At 33.2% G+C, this 23377-nt stretch overlaps 1 protein-coding gene across 4 annotated transcripts in view; it reads right to left on the bottom strand.

Annotated features, from left to right (window-relative positions):
* Positions 1-23377, bottom strand: part of XRCC4 (X-ray repair cross complementing 4) — a 245624-nt gene that overhangs the window by 100996 nt on the left and 121251 nt on the right. Inside the window, exon 7 of one of the 4 annotated variants that reach the window (XM_031447654.2) lies at positions 3240-3387. The exons of 2 other annotated variants lie outside the window; for them this stretch is intronic. In XM_031447654.2, coding sequence (XP_031303514.2) covers positions 3257-3387 — 131 coding nt within the window. In that variant the 3' untranslated portion in view covers positions 3240-3256. Of the gene's footprint in view, positions 1-3239; positions 3388-12854; positions 13348-23377 lie in introns of those variants that run through there. One more of the 4 variants, XM_031447665.2, reaches the window with a different exon arrangement.

Raw genomic sequence — 23377 nt, 5'->3', positions numbered from 1 at the left:
GCTTATAAAAACCTAAATTTAAAAGATGCATACTTTTCTCACCAGAAAACATACAGCCATATTTTATCTGCTTAATGAATTTTAACTGACAATAACTAATAAGTGTGCAATTTATTACTAAATTATATCCATGTTTTGAAAGTGGCGAATAGTTAAAAGTGTAATAGAATTTTAGATATTGGGAGAGATTTTACAGATAATCTAGTTCACTCCTTTCATTTTTTACAGAAGAGAAAATTAAATCTCAGAAAGGTAAATGGCTTGCACAAAGTCCGATAGACGAAACAGAAAAACTGAACCATAAATATCTAAGATCATCACTTTCCCCCTTCATTTTTTTCCTGAGATACGCAGCTGGAGAAGCCAAGAGAAGTGAAACAAAGAAAAATTATGGAAGATGCCCACTGGGGATGTCTGAAGAAACTAGAGGTCACAGAATTTGTTCAAAATTAGCCAAGGGAACTCTCAAGTTTAGGGTTAGGGGCCATTATCTTTTTTCACCCCTAAATGGCAAACTAACCACATCTGCATTTGTTTGGGAGGCTACAGCTAAGTGTATCAACCTAACTGCTGTACGTGTTGTTGATGAGAAGTTATCAGAGAAAAAAGGTGATTAGAAAGGCAGGAAATAGGTAGTAGTTTAAATTGAAAACATAAAATAAGTATTAATTGTTCATATTTGATCATTACTCGTCATCAACTTCTAAGGCCTTTTTCTAAGTTTTCTTTACAGTTAAGGGCTTGTTTTTGTCTTGTAAAAGCTTTGTAAATTTTTTTTAATGAAAAGAACTGGGAAAGTAGAACTAGTACTTGGAATTTTATGAGCCATAAAATTTCAGTAGGCTATATTTAAAGTGGAAAAAAATCTCAAAAGTATACAAAATAAAATATGAACAAAACATAGAATTCATCTTTTTGTTTTATTTGGGCAAAGGAAGAGAAATTGTAAAGTGGGTATCAACCATTCAGCATCTGACTGATAAACACTTAACCAAATTTTCGTTATTCTCTAAAATGCTTCCTGATATCTAACATATGCTTTTCATTTCTACTTAGAAACAGATGAGCCTAAGTCCACAATGATATAATTACCATACAATTCAAGAACAGTGAAATTGTTTATGTCAACTTTTGAAATAGTGAAAATATACAAAATAAATATTGACATGATCATCCGAACATGGAGAAGAAAAGGAGCACAATATGACCTGCATATGTGCTAGTAGAAACAAACACATTGCCTTTATTAAAGAGCCTAAATAAAATATTTTATCTTGATTTGGATCAAAACTTCTTTCATCTCTGTACCATGGATTTAAGAAACCTATTTAAGCAATATAGCATGTTCAGAAAATGCTAGCAACCTCAAACCCTTATATTTACTTCACACATAGAATGAAAAGACCTAAGATGAGCTTTCCAACTTAAAACCAACAAATTCCATCCCTTCCTCCAGACCCTGGACCAAAAATTCCCTGAGGACAAGAGTTATGTCTATTTTCTATTCTCCTGAATCTTGAACATCCAATATTAAACCTGGCACATAACTGATACTCATTACTCATCTGCTTACAGATTGACTGAATACAGTTTTCTGAATATTTCAAGCTTCTTATAATTTTATTTTTTCTCATATTAATCTATAGAAATAGTTTTGGTAGTCTAATGTTTGCAAATTGGAAATATTTTTGGTTCAATATTTGAAAGAAATAATACAATACCTTGAACTCTATGAAGCCAGAGGGTTATGAGCTAAGGAATAAATTCAAGTGATAAACATAAACTAGTAAGAGTTTAGCACACACTGGATTTGCACATGTATGTATTGTCTGAAGACGTAAGGGACACAGTGTAATATACGGGCAGCATTTTCAAGTATAAGTACATAAGGCCAATTGTGGAGAGGATAAAAGCCCAATGATAAATAGACAAAAACAATTCCACTATTAACTGTTCAATGCTTATTATTACACAAGAAACTCGAAAACTCCCTCTTGTCACACTGTTAGTTTCGGAAGGCATGAGTTGTGCCTATCTTGGCATCCTCATTGTCTTCAAAAGAATCTTAAAACTTTTTGCTTTCAGGACCCCTTTACGCTTTTGGAAGTTCTTGATGATATCAAAAGCTTTTGTTCATGTGGGCTATATTTGCCATATTCAAAATTAAAACTGAGAATTTTAATACATACATAAATGAACTTAAAAAGAGTAATAAATCCCATATATAATAACATGAATAGCATATTCTTTATAGAAATCCTTATATCTCCCAAACTAAAAATCTTATGAGGGCAGTGTTTTTTGCACATCTGTTTGATGGCAGGCTTGAATGAAAACAGATTCTCATTAGCTTCTGCATTCAAACAGATATGACAAGTTATTTTTATTGAAACATGTAAAGAAATTCTAGCTTCACACAGTTATGGAACTGAAGAAGCAATGACCTTGTGGATCACCACAAAGAGCCTTGGGAACCCCCAGCATCCTAATTCCACACTTTGAAAACCAGTGGTGTGTAATATCATCTGTCACAAGGCTATAGTTCAATTACCATTTACTAAACTAATGAAAAGTTTAGAGAAAAAGAAATACTTATGATGTATGTCTATTAAATATAAATATAAATATAAATATAAATATGTATCCAAAAGTACAAATGATTTGTACATTCATTTCGGACTCAATTGATAATGCTCTTTATAAATGCAGATTGTTTTGCTGTACTGAAATGTTAATTATCCCAACTTTTTTCAACTCACAACTAAATTGGGATGGAGACTGAAGGGTAATTTGAACCAAAAAATGAAAACCAGTGAAAATAGAGTATATAACTCCAAAATTTAATAGAAACAAATCGATGACTAGAAAGAGACATTTTACTTGAAAAAATACCAAACATAACCAAACCAAGTGGCTAAGTTGAGTGCTATCAGTCTCTTTAAGGCAGTAAATTAGATTGAAATATTTTACTGAACACAAGCTGGATTTTGATATTTTTAGTTTTCTATATGTCATTTCTAATTAATCCCTAAAATATAAAAAAAAATTGTGCTCATATTTTTAGCACTTCTGCTTTAAATATTAATAGGAATTAACCAACTACCAGAGAAAATATATGGATTTAAACATTTTATGATAAATAGCCTTAAGTAAATTCAGAAATAAAAATATAATTTTAAGATTATGTATTAGATTTTTTAATGCCATCTTACTATTTGGCAAAGAATAAAATGACTTACTTTTCCTTTTCTTGAAGCTAATGCTCCTGAGAAGCCATTTTAGGTTCTGTCCCACAATTTTTTTGCATCCACTGCCTCCTCTTTCTACTTGGCACAATATCAGTGACATCCGGACTTGAAATAATAGAGTCATCTCTTCTTAAAGTAGCTAAAATAAAATGACATAAAAATGTGACCCAGGAAAATTATGCATATAATTTTTGAGTATAGTATCAACTTGTTGCTTTAGCACTGATATAAAGTGACATCATTTAAAAAAGAGCAAAACTATTTTTTAAATTTATTCAGACTTGGTGAAGTGAGCCAGTTAGATAGTATGTAATACTTTAATACCAATATAAATCCTAAAGTATATTGTACACGTGGAACAACTTGATCAAAATGGTCTTTGCCTATCTTGAGCAACAATCTTCTCAAATGTAGAGACAGAAGTGAAGCAGAGGCATCTCTAAAAGGTGTTTGGTGGGGAGGAAACTGCTATAAAAATAACGAAACAAACTGATACTAAACCAGTAATTGTTAGCAGAAATGGGGAGTTCTGCTAGTGATCCAGAGATAATTTTCACAAACTTTCAGCCAACTGTGGGGAATAAGGACAAGAAAAATCTAAGAAAATACAAACAGATGTCTCTAACGTGGCTAAACCATTAAATTACCACCAAAACGTCTGATACACATGAAACAGAAGCAACAACAGAAACATGCTTGATTTATATTTCTTTATTCTCTAGAAACACCTTAGTTGCAAAGAGTTTTAGGGGAGTTCAGAATATTCGTTCTATCATCCAATACACAATATATTCTGCTATGACATGTCTCTATAAAAGAAAAGAACTCCTTTGCTATTGGTAAATCATGAACAATGTCAATATAATTTGGACTCTGGATATCTTTTTGGTTCTTACGATTTTTTTTCAGCATGTTAATATTTTAAAGTGATCAGAGGCAAGCTTTCATCTCAATTAGAGAGAAAGCCTTAGCTACATATAAAGGCCTTAAAAAAGTGGAGATGAGTGGCTAAAAATCCTCAACAAGTCCATTCCTTTAGCACAAATAGGGTAGTTTTAGTGGCGTGAAGAACCCTATATACTTTTGAAAAGATGAGCTCTCTGCTGAAGCTGCAATATACTGAAGAAGCTGCAACATAGCTGAAGGTGCTGTGAAGACATTTCTCCCTATATCTTGAACCAGATGTTTAATTCTGATGAAATTTCTGGAATCAAATGTGTTTAATAACTCCCATCTCCATTTGAGAGGAACCGTGATGACGCAAAGGGTTAGCTGTCTGTGATGCGTGGTGCGTATGTTGTTAGAGATTTAACGGAGTTAACATTTTTTTTTTAGGACTGTAACTAGAGAACTAACAATAACAATGTAAAGCTACAGAGATTTTAAGTGGTCTGCCCAAACCTCAACTCTTTTCCCATAAGCTCTATTAATCTGAGGGTGCTATTTTGCAGAATGAGTGGTTTTTCAGGCACACACATGCCGCATTCTAGAAGAAAAGTCTGTATTTTGAGTTCTCATTCTGTGTAGTCCAGGCTCTGAGTGACCTGGCATCATTAAGGCACTATTGACCACTCTCTTGAAATGCTTCTTTTGATTTGTTCTCCCTTAAAATAACTATTATTTTTGAGAAAGCATACACTGGACCCTTTGCTATGGGTTTATAAATATTATCTTATTAACCTTTAACTTTGTGTAGTACTTACTATTAATAACTTCATTTTGTTTACGAGAAGACCCGGGCTTTAGAGAGGTTAAGTAACTTACCCAAATCACACAGCTTTTGCTGTTATATTTTATCATTATGACAATTAAAAATATTTCTGCCTGGTGGGTAAATTATTTCTTGATAAAACATTAACTGAATGTCCATCAAAGCATATTTTACTTTCCAAAGCTGTTTAAGTTATTAAGACTCTTCTGTTCCACTAGATTTCTTGTACATTATTTTGTTAACCCTAAAAATGTATTAGGAGTACAGAAAGGTAAATTAAAAATGGTGGTTCTCTGAATATATCCCAGCTGAATGATTTCCCTATTTTTATTAAGCTATGAGGTGACTAAAAGTTCTGGTTGCCTGATTTCTTACCCAGTCAGCTCTCACCTAGGGTTTACTGAATCATTTAAGCAATCAACAAAGTACAGTCTTGTCTATGAACAAAACTAGCAAAAATGTCAGAGTTAGAGGATGTTTCACCTGCAGATAGACTTGTAAAATGGAGAAAGCTTGCACCTAATGACATGTCCGATATCTATGAAGGAAGAATGTGAAGTTTAAATTAAAATATAAGGTGAACTTTCAAAACAGAAAGTTAAAGTTCTGCCATTCATTTCAAAACTTCAAATAATGACTTACACATTGGCACCTAATAGGATTTTTAAACTATTTGTTGCAACATCTAGAATTTACTTTAAAATGCAATGTGATTAAATGTGTGTGCTAGTAAGAGTGAGCTCTAACCCATGTGTCACACCTACTCAAGAATCACAGACCAGGAGTCATTTGTTGGGATTCTAAAAATAAAGTCTATATTCTTCAGGGGGCTACCAGACGTACTTTTGTTATTTGCATCTCAATCAATACCTGATGATTTACTAATCAGTATACCGAATGACAAAATGTGTATCTACTGGTGAAAACAAGTCATGAAAACAAGCATGATGAACACAGCATATAAGCCCTCACGAGTGAAATGAAAGACATTTAAGATACACAAATTAGCTAAAATATTTTAGAGATAGCCCCCACCATTTTATGAAGAGGCTATAAGAATCCAGTGAGTTCTGTCTACTCTTAAAGATGGTGCCCTGTGCTAAATTTTCAAGTAGTTCTGTGTCTAGTTGTGAACTCTGGATGATTGTGATTGCCTGATGCCAGGAAGAATTGCTAGTCTTGCTGCAGGAATGTTTCTATTTGCCAAAAGTGAACATTTTCTATGAAGGGGTGACTGGGATACCTAAAAGGACACACATCTAGAATTTCTTCAAGCTTATAGAACAGGTTCATGAATTATTTGTACTTACTTGCTGGCAAATATTTACTTGATAATTATCTGTATATGTGGGCAAACTTAATCTGATATTTCATTAAGATCATTCCTACACTTTAAACTTCTTGGTGGCTACTATTATGTATATACCACAAATAACTTAAGTTTTGTATAACCAAGTGTTTCAGGTCAGTGAAATCATTCACTGCACCATTTTTATTCCTTTCTCTTAACAATTAAGGTAAAGCTGTCTGCAACACTGCCATAAGAAAAAGGGGTTACCACAAAGCTTAATTACTGGTTAAACAGAATGTATCTTTTTTGGTTTGTGTTTGCAACAGGAGAAATAGTTTCCCCTTCAGTTTATTACATATATGCAATAGCATATTGGACTGTAATAGACTGGATTAATTCATATATTCCTTTAGCATGAAGTTTTGATAAAAAGCATATAGGCTTTTAAAAGGGAAAACATTCTATCCTATCCTATCCTCTTCACCCTGCAAGACCAGAAACCAGGAGAATGAGGCACTACTCCAACATCTGGTACCTACATATTAAATTGCTCATCTCAAGCATTCCTCAAATTTCAGTCCATCCCACATCTATCCTGAACTTGTACTGATATTTGGTCCTCTCATTCCATTTGGTCTCAGTGCTGGATACTTTATTTCTGCTCTGACACTGGAGGCCTTGAACAATGATTCTGTGTCTCTAAACAAGCAAAGCTGTACTATATACAAGAGAAGGGATCTGAATTGCACCTACAGGAAGTCAAATATGGGATTTCTAAAATGTCTATATTATTTATAACCTGACATATTTTTAAGGGTGACAAAGTTTTCACTTTCAAGTTTTGCATCTCATTTTTAAAGAAAAGAAATCAATTCATACTACGTTTACTACGTTACACATACTCAATTTAGCTGTGAGGAAGAACTTCAATAGGGTTGGAAAAGAACGGCAAATTTTCAAAGGGTAATGAGCACCTGTGTGGCCTGGCTGGAGGAGGGTTCATGGGAGAAAAAGATGCAGGAAATAAGAATGGATAAGTATGAGCAGCAAGGAAGGAAGAGAAGGAAGAAAGAGACATAGATATGTTAAATCAATTTGCAAGCTTTCAAATCCAGGCAGAAGAGTATGAATTTGATATTGACTGGGGAGTATTTTTTTGAGATTCCACATCCAGAATTCTCAGTTTTTAATACTGTCATCAGTCTCTTTGTCATAACAATATGTCTTTCACCATTTCCAAGAAATTAAAAAAAAAAAAAAAAAAAAGGAAAGGTAAGGTCCAGAAAAGCAAAGACAAGAAAAGAACAACAACAACAACAACAACAAAAAAAGACAAGAAAAGACAAGACAAAACTATTGCCAATTAACTTACTACAGCTGAAATACTGACTGGCAGGGTTGTGGGATGAATTTCAAGTTCTCATTAGGTTCACTGCATCTAGAAAATGGGGAATCTTTACACAAGCCCTGTTATTGTAAAAAGTGGCTCCACAGAAAGCCACACTTCTTCTCCTCTGACAGAACTAAAGGAGCTTGGCAGCAGTAGCTCCGACCTGAGAGCAGACGAGTGTTGGCGTTCCTGGGTGCTCTCAATGTCGAAATGAAATTATAGTGTTGGTTAAACTACTGGCAAACTTAAGTCTCTGACCATTAAACACTTAAATCTCAATATTTAAAAAATCATTTTGCTGGTTTATAATGCATTTTACTAAGGCTTCATTATTATCTCCCATCTATGGATTTTTTTCCCCTCTTCATATGATACATAGCTTCACATACACAAAGAGTCTATGAAACTCCAGTGGAGATTGCTACCATTCTCCTTCTGGCCCACCTTCAAACACACACACTTACCTCCAGTCTCTGAAACCACCCCTTCCCCCTAAAAAATTAATGTTCTGAGGCATGTTACTTATGGCAACGGCTGCTCAGCTCTTAAATGACTGAATGAAGGAGACTTTGATCTTCAGGTCCCTTGACCATGAAAATATGTGTGCTGTCTGCAATATGCCATATCCAAACTGAAAACTTTCAGTGGTTCCCCAGAGCCTATAAAATAGAGTCCTAACATCCTAGCCCTGCATTCAAATCCCTCTACGGTATGACCACTACCTGCCTCCCTGACCACACCTGCCACAAATCTACCACAGTATACAAACTATTGCAAGGGCTCCGGGGCTCCTACATCGTCATTTTTTGTCCCTTACTTTCTTTGTCTTGAATGTCCACCAATCAACTGTGTGTTCCCTTCCGCCACAGCCCATTTCAGTCATTTCAATCACCTCTAGTAAGATTTTCATCCACAGCAATCTCTCCTTTCTCTATAGGGCTTACAGTTTGAACCACCCATTTTGCAAATACTATCTTGTATTGTTAACTCTCTTTTTATGTGTATCGCCTATCCTGCAAGTAGATTACAAATGCCCAACAGCCAGAGGCCATGCCTTATACTTTGCTATATCCATAATGTATTACCCAATAGAGTTATCCACAAGAAACATGAGACTTAACTCTTATTTTGAAATGTTATCTTATTTTTTTAATCAAAACTTATTTACTTATGGACCTCCAGAGGGAGTGTGGAGAAAAATCCTCTTCAAAGTCTCTAGTTTTGCCATTTACCTGGATATATTACAGAATCTCTAAGCTCTTCTGTGAGAAAATTATTATTAACTGCAATTAAATAGGATCATAAAAACTGTTTTATAAACCATAGTGTGAGAAATATTTTATACTGCCAGAAATATTTGATATGAGCAATAAGTATTATTAACAAAGTGTGTGTGTCCTTACAAAAGGCCAAACTGCAATTCATTTTTTCTTAATTTTTAAAGTTTGTAATTGTTTTTATTATATAAATTTCAGGTGTACAGCACTACAACATCTGTAAACTGAGATTTATTTAGGTAAATCTGAAGAACTTTCAGGCTATCTTCTACAGCTTCTTAATGTACATTTTTTGGGGGGGCAGGTAATTATATTTTTTTTAAATGTTATATTATTTTAAATTTATTTTTAATTTTTTAATGGAGGTACTGGGGATTGAACCCAGGATCTCATGCATGCTAAGCACGCACTTAACCACTGAGCTATACCCTCCCCCTATAGTTTCTTAGTCACACAAAAATTAAATTTAAAAAAAAGTAAGATAAATTCATGGTTTTCCAAATTCAGAATAATCCAGTTGTCACAGAACTATCATCTGTTATGAATACAGACTAGCCAGTCTTCTATGGCTGTTTTTTGTTATTTTATTCATTTATTCATTTCACAAATGTTTATTAAGTGTTTACAATCAATAAGCCATTGTGTTTTATTTCAAAAGATATAAAACACTGAGGGGGAAAAAAAAATCCAAACCTTAAAATACTACCCGAAGTAAATATGAAACTTCAAGAAACATACTCTTTCCTTCACCAAAGAAAATAACCAACCAATGTGTCTCTGTAGTTTGTCTTACTGACAGGTATAAAGATAAGCAAAAAAAGCTTGGATAAGGTCAGTTACACCATACTTCAATAAACAGTATCTCAAAGTGACCTATCTTGAGGTAGTAAATTTCTAATCTGACCAAACAAGCAAACAGTATTTTCCCTCACCACTCATCAAATAGCCCTTTGGAAACCTGTAATCAGGTTCTACCCAGTTTTTACAATCTAATCTGAATAACTGATGACCATCTTACACGGAAGGTCAATGGTCTAACCTATTAATCGGCAATCACCAAATAAACTGATAATTAACATCACACTAAACACTTACAAGTGTGTGTATCCATGTGCTACACTTTTCCAAAAGTTAGGCTCCTCTTCTAGCTAGCACAGCTGGAAGTCAGATTTAATGACAAATACTTACTGACACTGGGGTAACCCAAAAGGTCATCTTTGGAAATCCAATACTTTCAATGTCAGAGGCAGGGTGGGCTACTAAAGATAAAAGTACAGACTCCAGAAGTATTCACCGAGTAGAAAAAAAAAGGTAAGTTGAATATATTAAATATTGTTCTATATCTACAAAACAATCCACTTAAAAATATATTTCTAAAAAATTTAACACCAAATGAACTCAGTTCTTGAAATCTTAAGGATTCATTTACTCTTTCCCTTATTCAACAAATACTTATTGAGTGTTTTTTATGTGTGAGGCACTCTCCCAAAGACACCACCACCATGTATTGAAAAAGTTTATAACTGAGAAGGACAAAAAGACACATTATTTTTGCAAGAAAGCCAGAAGTTACAAAAGCAATTTAAAAAAAAAACAAATTTGAAAGCTCCAAGGTAGGCACAGCTTTCCACCTTTTACTATTTTTTCCAAATTAATCTGTAAAGTTTTAATTTCTCTTTTTCATTATGAAACACTAATTATAACTTGATGTCTTACTCTGTTTTTCTTCTCCTATGGGTATTTATTTTGAATTGTCAGTATCAGACAGCTCCAAAGCAGATTTCCCAAAACAGAAAATTGTAAGACTAGCTCACTCTGAGCAAACAAGAAAAGACTGGGTTTTAATGATGTTTCAGAGGGATCTCAAACAACACATTTGAATTAAAATTGTAAAATCACCTTTTGGGATAGTCCTTTATATGGCCCCACAACATCCTTAGTACACAGTTTCAATAATTTATCTAATATTTATAAAGCTCCATGAAAGCCAGGGGTGAGTTTGTCTTATTAAGACAGACTAGCATGGTCTCTAATACATAATAATTCCTCAATAAACATTAGTTGATTGACTGGTATAAATTCTGAAATACTAACAGAGTTACTAATAACCTTTTAAAAATTATTTTAAATCTATGTAAAATACTACACTATTGACTAGCTATGCCTGCTGCTGCCAGTTCAGTTACCATTAAGAAAAGAAAAATATTAGCAGGGAAAAGCAGTTTATGAAAGAGCAACATTATCCTTCCATTTATATTATTTTGTAGTTAAAAACAACAAACATTGGAAAGCAGTTTTAATGGTTAATAAGCTTTCAGAAGACAAAACTACAATTTTTCAGCTTTTACCAGCTTTATGAAGGGGCCTCTGCCTATGACCTATGTCATGCCACGTTTGGAGCCAACATAAAGCTTTCATTGTTGTTCATGAGTCAGGTATGGACTTCCGTCAACTTAAGACATATTTTTTTCAGCATTTTCTTAATAGAGATTTAAAGCTTTTTAAAATTTTCATTCTTTTTTATGTTGGTCAACTTTTAATAAAACCTAGACTTTTTACAGAGCTTTAAGAGGATTTTATTGAACTAGTATAAGTGAAAAAAATTGGACAAAAGTAAATAAAACATAAAAACTTTTTAAAGAAATGATACAGGGAAACTTTCAGTTTAGTTTTATTTTAATAATGTATCACCAGCATATTATCTGCAGTGACTCTATGTGAACTAGTTAGAACTAGGACAAGATCACTTGTTTTAGTAGCAAGTCAAAATCAGAATACGTACACACACATATATTCACTTTCATATTCTTTTTCATCAAAGGTTACTAAAAGACATTGAATATAGTTCCCTGTGCTGTACAGAAGAAATGTTTATGTGCATGACTGGGACATTATGCTGTGCACCAGAAATTGACACACTATAACTGATTATACTTCAATTTAAAAAAAAAGAAAGAAAAGCTAAAAAAAGAAAAATCAGAATACAATGAATGTGGCCAAAGTAAAGCATTGCATAATTACCCGGTGAACTGGGTGGATAAGCGTCATTAATCTAGAGCAGAAACCCTTTCTCTGAATATTAACTGGGGTGAGAAGAAGAACTTGACTGAGTTTCTGCGACATGATAACTTTCCCACTTCACTTTGCTAATATTTGCTTAATCTTAGAAAAATTGAGAATAATTTTGATACATTAAGAAGTGAATCCGATTGCACTTCTTTAAATTCCTTTACAATAAGGTAAATACCCTTACATTATAATTTAGCTAGTTTGTAGTAATTCTATGAAAAGGCAAATTTGAAGTTAAATTTCAGAGGTGTCCCTTGAAAACCGTGGAATGTTTTTCAAAAGGGAGATTCCCAGATCTGTGGTGCCAGACATGTTGTGCCAACTAGCTTTCAAACCAAATGTGATTAAAGCAATACTTTCACTAAGACGGATTAAGAAAATTATCTGCCGAATGCTCAAATAACTAAGATAATGTTTATACTTAATTAATAAAATACTTCACAAGGATTCTAAATCCAACTCTGTTAATTACTGTCTCAATGACTTAGTGCAAATCACGTAACAATTCTGTGAAAGTTTTTATTTTTAATCTATAAAGTCAGGTTTGGAGAAGTTAGACCAAATAGTTATTTCCAGTGTAAAAAAAAAAATGAGTCTACAATTTGTTATTATGCTTTTTAAAAATGATTATCTTATGTTATCCGAATTTGATACGAATAACTAAGTGTGTTTTTCAGACCATTTTGAAACACTTTTAAGTTAGTTTTGGGTTATATGTCTTGCCAAATGAGAATGTTTTTCTTCAGAAATTTCATTTCCAAACATCCACATCTCCAAATATTTCACAGTTTCATAATGCTTACAGATTTTTAACTTTTCAATAAAAATCTTGTAAATTTTTTATTTTTAAATAAATAACTTGTATCAGACTATCATTCTATCATCTTAATATTCAAAATTAAACAAGTAAGAGCAAAAAACATTTTAAGCATTCATTTAACAAGAAGAATTCCATCTGGGAAATTTATCAGTTTATTATAAGGGTATACTCTTTGCATTAGATATAATATTTAAAAAACTTGTTTAGCAATCATTTTCAGCATGCTGCTCAGGAATGTGCAGTCTCAGGACAAAGCCTTCTTACGGCCATTATCCCTACAACTCGCTGATAGTCAAACTGGGAATCATTCTTGATGCCTTCCAAAACTTCATCTTACACATACAATCAGCACCTTCTAAAAAGTTCTTAAATATGTCTAATAATTCCCTGCATCCCCATTACTTTCATAATCTCTTGTTTAGATTATTGCTATAGCTTATAAATGGCCAAAGCAGTTATAATTCTTTCCATACAAAAGGATCTAGGAGAATTCTTCAAAAAAATGCAAAGCTGATCAAGTCATGTCCTTTTCTCCTGTGCCCTGAAAACAAAGATAAAACCCCTTAATGAACTTTAACGTCTCTTCCTTTTCCTGGTTCAGCTTACTTTTACAGTTCTCCTGAATTTTGATGGTCCATTCTCTTTCTTTACTCCTGAATTTTTCACATGTGATCTTTTTCCAGAAATAGTGTTCCACCATCTACCACCCAACTGGCTAACTCTTACCCATCCTTGATATCTCAGTAAAGATATTACTCTGTCAGGAAGCCTTAAAAGTGTATAAGTGTTGATTAGATTCCCCTCCTCTGTGCCTTCTTGGTACCTTTTACTACTCCTATCACTGCAGTATAGAGGACTGGTTAAGTTCACAAAACTAAAACAATAGACAAAAATTGTTCTGGGTTTTCTTAGGGATTAGCAGATAAAGTGGAGTTAAATTTTATTGTAAAGTCAATGCATAAGGCAAACAATCAATTGAAACTACCCTTGAAAATTCCTTAAATTGCCCATTAAGTACAATAATATGTAACATATATAACTCTGTGTGGTAATATTCATGTAAAATGATTTAATGAATACCATAGCATATAGTTCCATAGAGAAATTACATTCAGAAAGAAAATTAACCAAGGTTTTCAATAATCTAAATACATTAACAATACAGAAAGATTCTACTTCCTAATTCTTCTAGTTTAATGTCATTATCTTAGTCTTATATGAAAGATGTATCACTTCCTCTGATGTTTCCTTAGTCAGTTTTCTTTATGGTTCCAAATTAACTTTTTATTGTTTTCTTTCCAAGATGAAGACATTACCACCTCCCTTGCTTGGCTACCTAGTGAATACCATTTCTTTGTCAATAGCGCTAAACCTTAAAGTTAGTCATACTTGTTCCTAGGTCTTTCACACTGGTATTTACTCTTGTCAGGTCTAATTAAATCCACTACTGTGGACATACACTTTTTAAGTAGAATAGCAGGCAATCAGCAGAACTATTTAAATATAGAATTTTCTTCTTCATTTGTAAAATATACATTTATCTAGAAAATGTAGTTTAAAAAGGTTAAATTAAGTATATATATGATGTTACTTTACTATAATTCATAAATGACTAGTCCAAATGTCAATCTCTCATGGTATTTTGTTCATGAAATGGGAAGTGGGCATATCATGGCATAGCAGGCCTCACAGTTATACATCTTACTCTCCCTGAAATTCATAAAATAAGCTTTTGCACAGATGCATTTACCACAATGTTTAGTCATAAATGAAAACGGACAAATTGTTACTATAAAGAGCTAGAAATTTTTAAGCAGTATAATTTTGTGTAAAATGAAAAAAGAGGTGAGACTACCAATATAAGAAACTTCTTTCCAATGATGCAAATGCTGTAGGTATCCCCACATTTTTGATACTTATAATTAATCCATTATAAACTGACATTTAGGAAAACAGTTCATCATGTTACCTACTATGTTGCAGGTGCTCAAAATATCATTGTTGACTGAAAATATCACCAAGAAAAATACTGAAGATTTTATAAATAAAATACAATCTAAAAGACAGCAACCCCCCCAAAAATAAAAACCAAACAAAAAAATAAAATAAAAGACAGCAACCCTTTTGTAGTTAAACATAAACTTAAACAAAAAAACAAAATAAAAATCTCGTTTATCCATAAACATAACTTCTTTTTAAAAAAAGCCTGTAATATTCATTATAAAGCAAACACTGAATTCAAAACCCAATATATTAGAGTTGGCATTTAAAATGCCCTTGTGGAGAATATTCTAACCTTGTATAAAAGAGTATATTATTTGTAAATAATGGTTACCAGATATCTTAGCCAAGAAATAGTTACACAAGGGAAGTTATCATAACACAGCTGGGAAAGTGGAGAAGCAGATAAAAAAGTCTGCCTTTGTGTTGGTGTTTATGTAGATAGATAAACAGATAAATGGATCTATATCTATATAAATACATGTAGATTATATGTAAACTGGGAAATAAAAAATTACAAATGCTGTAAATACAAGTGAGAAGTATTATGCTTAACTAAGGCCAAAGACAGAAACAAAACATAACTGGGAAGAAATTCAGACAAATAACTTGATAGAGAAAATATAGAAACATGAGGGTGAAAGAAATGGAGACCTTCAAGAATAAGTATTAACAGGCAGTAACACACTTCTTGTAGGTCACATGATTGTTGTGGATAGCTGTGCAAAGAGGTCTAAACTCACTATCTAAATGTCATTGGATTTATTCTACCAATCTGAACTACAGAGGAAAAATGTAAATTTAATGAGCTCAATCACTTGACGAAAAGTTGATGACATTGTCTTAGAGTGGAATTAGCACAAAATGTTTGCTTAACCTTCTGGTTCAGGTGCTGATTCAATAGAAACATAAAAAAGAATACCTACTCTTTTGGGATATCATCTTTGATGCCAACTCTAATACTTTAGTAAAAATACTCTAGAACATTGTGTAAGAATGGTTTTTGAGGATGAGTACAGATTCAGCAGAAACAGGAGTGGAAAGGGAAATGTTTTGAGTTCCATCCTGACTCACCATGACTGATAAGAGTCAAATAATTACTCAGAAGGAGAGAGAGGGAAAGAAGATAGATCAAGGAGGAAATTTTTACTGAACCCCTGTCTAACATTAATTTGTAATTTTTTCTTCACTGATTATACAAAATATTTTTAAATATCTCTCAAAAGTTATTTATTCTATCCATGTTTTTAGGTATTCTTTTAAAATACAGATATCACACATTTTTAAACTGGATATTTAAATAAATTGGCACATTTTAACATTCATAAAAAAACACAGTTATTCAAAAAGTAATTTGTCTAACCTTTCCTCATTTATTTTATATTTATTAATATGTTGTTTCTATGATGATGATAAAAATGGTATTCTTAGGTCTCTGGTAGCCACATGTTTCTGTTTTGTTTATGTTTTTTGACAATAAAGTATTTTAAAATCTACTAATTCTAAGTTGTTACACTAAACGTAAGTCCAAAGATCAATAGGTCACTTCCTAAACTCCCTTCTTTAAGTCTATACAGCAACAGATTAATTTCAGATTCTCTTGTTTCAGTAATTATAATAAAGAAAACAGTGTACCCTAATGATTTAAGTCACGAATAGTTTTTTATTACCAAAACACCTGTTGCTATTTCCAAACCTATTTTCATTAAATACAGAAGAATGTTGATTTTGTTACCCGAGGACATCAAAAGCTAAGAAAACAAACTTTCTTTATAGAACCATTCTCAGAACACTTTTCTCAACAGAAGTGATTTTAACATGTTGTTCCTTCTCAGGATGGGGTTCTTATAAAGTGGTTTACATTAATGTTCCAAGCTGGTGTGAGTTATCTTTGATATGTTGCTAACATATAGCCATGTTTAACTTCTTCAAAACAGCAGTAATATTGGTATGAATACATAAAATTGACCTCAGCAAAAAAAAAAAAAAAAAAAACGACCTCTACAAAGCTGAATTTAATTTTATCAAAACTCATGTTAAAGGTTTTCACTTTCTCAGAAAGAAATGACTGATTTTTAACAACGGACAGTATTTAGTGCAGGACTATGTTTCCAGAAAAGAATAAAAAAGGAAGAAAGAAATACAAGAGGTGAGCCCAGGACCACTTTGTCTTTCTGACTGGTGACAGATACTTTCTGGACCTCAGCACAGGGAGGTAGACAGAACTCAGAGTGCAATGATTTTCAACTAAAGAGACAGAAATTAGAGTCTAATGCCACTGAAATAGCTTGAATCGGTAGGGCAAGTTACTGAAAAGAGGTAACTGCACAAAAAAAATGAGTCCCAAGAGGGTCACCTTAAATTGATGGATGAATAATAAGCTGTACAAGCAGAGAGCAATAATGCAAGGACAGGACCAGCAGAAAACAGCTACTGGTGAGCCAGAGCTGTGAGCTGAATAGATATTCCAATTGGTACACACACTGAGAGATGTAGAACTTTTGACCGGTAGAGTAAAATACCACACTGAAAATGCTGATCATTCAATGATACCCCTAAAAGGTCTGGACCCACCCTAAGAAAGCTTGAAAAAAAAGAAAAGAAAAAGGATCCAGCTTTTCTGCCAGTAAATTAACTGCCTGCCAGAGCAAAAAGTAGCACTCTTTAAAGGAAGACAACAGATTCCAGTTTCCTCCCTTACTGTCTGTGTAACCTTGGCCAACTGCTTAATTTCACTGTGGATAATAACAGTACCTACTTCATTCCGTTGTTTTAAGTTAAGTATATGAATATTTGTAAAGCACCTAGCCTGGCGCATTAACGTTGTGTAAGTGTTTATTATTATCAAGGGAACTGATTTTTGGATGGGATTGCTAAGAGAGTATGTGTAGGGAAAAGAGCCATGTGAAAAATATTCCTACTGTGCGTCTCAATAAAAGTTACAAACCTTATTTTAGAGCATAAGGCATTTTTGAAAGAGACAGATTTTTCTTCTGAGGTGAGAAGAAAAAAGGATACATGTCCTGGGACTGGGAAAGCATTATTCTCTACCAGAACTGATTCACCTAAGCATTATACATGACAAAAGAAACAGGTTTGTTGTGCTTCTTGGATTTTCAAATAAATGACATGAATGCAATGATTTAACAAATGCATTAACTTAAAAATCTTACAAGTCAAATTTTTACTTTCTTAATTAGTTTATGTATTACTGAATTTTTAACACAGTGAGTGAATCACTCTTGGAAACTCCTGTGGGACATTAACTACATATCAAATATAAAGACTGGTTTTCACACTCCTGTATTACTTCTTTTGGGTTACATTAGAAGCCCTTCAAAAATAATCTTTGCTTCTTCTGACAGTGCCCTTAGCAGATAAATTTCGGAACTCTCAATAGCTCAGGGTACCAGCTCTCCCTGGAGATCCTGCCCACTTTCACAGCTTCAGCACCATCTGCACACAAGGGCACGAGCATCTACCCTTGTGTGCATTCCCAGTTCTGGACATAGAATTCCAACTATTGCCAAGACAATTTTTTTTTAATCTGAGGTCTCCCCAAAACAAATTCAGTATAAAAAATTTTAAATCATTAGTTTTGATTACTAGCCTTACCATCTACCTACTAAATTAAGATAGTAACCTTAAAGTCAGAATGTTCCCTTTTGTGTGGAAGAATCAAGTTCTGTCAATTCAGTCTCCAGTAGCTCGCCATCTCTGCCCTCTTTATGTTGGAGGACAATGTTTTCTCTCATTTTAATTTAATACACTTTTCATTCATCTCTGCCTTCTGGGTTTCTTCATTCTGGTCCCATCCTCCACACTCTGATCAGTTTTCTTTCTAAAGTATCAGTCTAGTTGTATTACTCTCAGACTTTCCACCCAGAGCATTTCTCACCATTTCGCCACACATGTTCTGAGCCAGTCACATACAATTTGTCACCCTTTCTTGAATTTGTCCTAGTCTTTTACTCTTCTTTTAAAAAAGCCTTTATGCCTTTGTATATGTTGTTTTCTCTGCCAGCAACGTCTTGTACTTTCTCAACCTGCGCATTCTTCAGCTCTGCTCCTTAACTCTTCAATACACAGTTCAGATCTCACCAGCTCTGTAAACCAACCTCTAACCTTCACAGCACTTTCTCCAAAGCTTTTTAAACATTTTTAATCATTCATTCACTTACCATACACTGAGTACCTTCTACAATTGTACACTTGCTACTTTACATTTATAATTAATTGTTTTGATGTTTCTTTCCTCAAATAGACGGTAGACTCCTAAAAGGCAGAGACCACTTCTTGTTTAACATGGCAACCCTGGAGCCAGACATCAGGCTCAGCACCTAACAGGCACTTAACAAATGTTGGAGTAAATAAATTAATTTGATGCTTTCTAATTTTCTTCTACCCTACAACTGCTTCTGTTCTCCCCAACAAAATTTAAAATTCTGTGGGAACAGTATCATTAGGCATTTAATTTTTAATGACAGAGTCTAGTGTGAACAGGAATTAAACAACTTTTATAAAGAGATACAAGCCTCCTTAAGAAATGTCTGAATCTTGGAATCATTAACATTTATTTGTGGTCTCCTAGCAACTAACCATTTATTAAAGGAAAAGTTAACCGTATTTTGCTTAGTATCTTATGCTTCAAAAATTCTGTCTTAAAAACTTTTACACTTCCTAAGAAAATGGTTTAAAATTTTTTTATTACTGATGAAACTTGGAGCCATATTGTTAAAAGGTATGATTTAAGCTTGCTGCTTCTATGAAAAATAGATTGATTCATGGAAAAATCAAACTTACTTCAACATGAAGAAAACCAATTATATAAATACATTTGTCTCTTATTTGCTCATAAACACACACAGATGAATGCTTTGTGTCTATTAGCATTTATTAGTGTTTATTACTTTATTTTCCACCTTCTTCTTTAATATTTGTTTTGTTTTATTTAAAATCAAGCTGCAAATCACAGAATTTGCTCAAGAAAGGCTTGTGAGCATTTAATAACATCTACTGACCCAAATAAGCACTAAAAGAATTATTAGCACACAGCTGCTTTGTCCAAATTTTGAAAGGCTCAAGGGGATGAAGGCTTATTGTTTATCCTAACAAGTTACATTTCTCTGAAGCTTGGCAGATCCCTTCTCCAAAATCAAAAGTATTTGTTACAGAGGCAAGGGGTCCTCTTTTCTGAAGACCACCACTCTCTCTATTCACAAATCTCTTATCATATTCTAATAAGATTAAATTCCAGAAATACTTTAATAAATATATGAATTTCTAAAATGACTGTTGTTAGCATATTTTCTTTAAATATTTTTTGAAAAATTATATAAAATAGTAATATTTTATTGCATTTAACAGTGGTATTTCTTACCATCACCACCACCAATAATAATAGTGATATTAATAATGATGCTAGCTTCAGCTAATTTTTATTGTTGTGTTGACAATTATGGTATTAAATGATATATATTTATCAATATGAAATGATAATTAATATATAATATATAAATATATATTTAAAGAGGCTTAAATTTAAATGTTTTTAAATCTATAGTGGTCTCCATTAATATACCACCCCCACCTTGGGAATACAAATAAAGTAAAGCATAGATTTTCCTAGTGACATAGAAGAAATGTTCTTCTAGCTCAGGCTGATTGATTTTATAACCACTGTAAGTTTTCTCTTGATTATATTTCTAGATGATACATTCTGATGGGCAGAATTATCAAGTATCTTAGGACTTTTCAAAAATTAGATGGAGGGAAATAAAGCTGAGATTTCAGAATTACTGGGATGGCATTAGGTAGATGAAAACTTAGGAATACTCTTCCACAAATAGCATTACAAAGTTATCTCCTAGGACACCGTAGACTTTCCCTGACCTTATCATAGAACAAACTTTAATACACTGGAATGTTAACGTATTAATGAACAGACTTTAAATGCATTGGAAAACTGCAAATTTAGAGCTGACTGAACTTCAGAGATTATCTAATTTTCCCCTTAAATTTTACAGATGAGAAAAATGAAATGCAAGAGGTTATCAAAAAATGCCTTAACCAGAGAAGTAGGGTATTCTAGAACTGCAGAGGAATCCTAGGTTTCCATAGTGTTGTAAAAATTGTGGTATTAATCATTCATTAATTATTGTTGATAACTAGATGCTTCAAAAGTGGTGTACAGTTGATCTTAATTTTCCACAGATTCAACCAACTGCAGATCAAAAATATTTGGGGAAAAAATTCCAGGAAGTTCCAAAACACAAACTTGTTGCACCCTGCCAACTATTTACACAGCATTTACACTGCATTAGGTATCGTAAGTAATCTAGGGATGATTTAAAGAATATGGGAGGATGTGCATAGATTATATGCAAATACTGCGCCACTTTATATACGGGATTTGAGCATCCTTAAAGTTTCGTATCCACAGGGGTCTTGGAACTAATCCCTCATGGATACCAAGTGAGTACTCTAGTCAATTATTAACAATAGCAACTTCCTCCAGAGTGTCGAAGGATAAGGAAGAGTACAGGAGGCTCTTAGTCTTTCTCAGAGAAAATCAGAATCAACTGGGTATTTCCATTTGCCTTTTGCACAGACAGACACAGGAAAACATAGTTATCCAAGTCAAAGTCAGTGAAATAAGTAAGATTTATACTGTCATTGGACTTCTTAAACTATGAAGGGTTCTTTACAGATTGATCCTTTCTATGCATACAATTACATTATAATGTCTCAATAATTTTATTTTCCAGTATAGTAAATGTCAAAATAGCTGTCTGACTTCAATATTCTTTACATTAAATCTTGTCAGTTCACTTGTGTAAAATAAGTTAAGAGTTAACAACCAAATCTAGTTATTGATAGTAAAAAGCTTAAAGAACAGAGTGAGTAATTAAATAACAGGGACTTTATTGTCAGCCACAAGTGAGTTCAAATTTTGGCTGTTTCTCTTACTAGTTGAGTGACCTTGGACAAATTACTTAACCTCTCTTGAACTGAGAGCTATAAGGTCTATTATTGATTGTGGTCAAGATGCAAAGAGATCAATTATGTAAAGCACCTAGCATGGCATCCCAACAGGGCAGCATAAAATCAATGTTAGTTCACTTTCCCGTTACTCTTTTGACCAGAAACTTACCAGACTCATGACCTTGCTCTTAAACAAGATTTGATTACAATAATCCTAATTTAGATACTAGGATGAAAGAGGGGTAAGAGGTTATCTAAATGGATTTGGACAAACTGTACATATTCAGTTCTCAGTTTCAAACTGTACAAGTAGCAGACGAAAGTCCTAATGCTCTAATGCCTAATGCCCTAATTTTTTTGCCCAGCCACCTGAGAAACTTGACAACTCAGCTACTGTTAGATTTTTTGACTTGAGGCAACAGTTTGTGGAGCGTTTCCTAGTAAGGTTTTTTTCACAGACCCGTTATAAAACTATTAGGACAATTCAATGTGACAAAAATGTTGGCTACCTATGAGATACAAACCATGGTGCTGATGCTGGAAAGCAAGGGTAAACCAAGGTATTATCCCTTCTCTTTAGGAGCTCACAATCAGGCACGTCAACAACTAACTAAATGGGTGGCATTTGTTGAACATTTTAAAATTGACAGAGTACAGAAAATGTAGAAGCTGATTTTCACGAAAAGGCTGAAATATCCATTGCAACTTTTTTCGTGAAACTATCTTACGGAAGCACAATTAATTGGCACTGTGTTAAAGTATTTTAGGATATGGTCTCACAGAAAGAAAAGAATAATGAGGAATAAAAGTTAGCTTTGGGGTGGTGTCCAACAAAATAGAGATTTAAACCAGGCTGACCTGCAGATGAAAGAAGTGTATTTTGTAGGGAAAGTCATTAAAAACACCTTATTACATGTTGTAAAGTCCAACAGCAGAGGGAATTGTGACTCATTCAAACTCTAACAAATGACGAATCTACGTAAGTGGGTCTCACAGGCACTTTATAATCATAGTCAATGAATCTGTGAGTAAGTGGCACAGCAGCCAAAGAATAGAGAATGAATGGAGTCTTTTAGGCTAATTTGGTTATGGCACCATGTTTAAATAAGTGTTATGAAGCTTAGAGAAAAACAACTGAATAAACCATACTTTATCCTTCTGAAATAGGTAGGAAATTGCATCAAATATAAGTCATATAACTGCTGGCCTTTGTTTAGCAATATTACGATGCTAAAATAAACTCTGAGGCAGCCCTGATGTTATGCTGTATAATAATGATAGAAGACCAAATCTGTCAAATTTTACTAATGATGCTTAAACAACATGGCAGGTAACATGAATTAAAAATAATAATCCAATGTAAATTGCACTTATTGTGTCCATCTCAAATATATTCAATTATACTGCAAAGGATTCATTCACCACTTTAAAAAAATGTGAAAAATCCTTTATTGTGTGCAAGGCACTGTGCTAGGTGATAAAGGAGTAACACTGAATTAACTCAACTACCTCTTAGAACACAGAGAACAAAGAGAATGGGAAACAAAGACAACTGTATTTTAGAAGTTCTTTAGAATCAATAAATT

This window comes from Camelus dromedarius, chromosome 3 (genome assembly GCF_036321535.1).
Source record: "Camelus dromedarius isolate mCamDro1 chromosome 3, mCamDro1.pat, whole genome shotgun sequence".
Classification (NCBI taxonomy): Eukaryota; Metazoa; Chordata; class Mammalia; order Artiodactyla; family Camelidae; genus Camelus; species Camelus dromedarius.
Note: the sequence above shows the minus strand (reverse complement) of the source record. Positions and strands in the feature narration are given on the sequence as shown.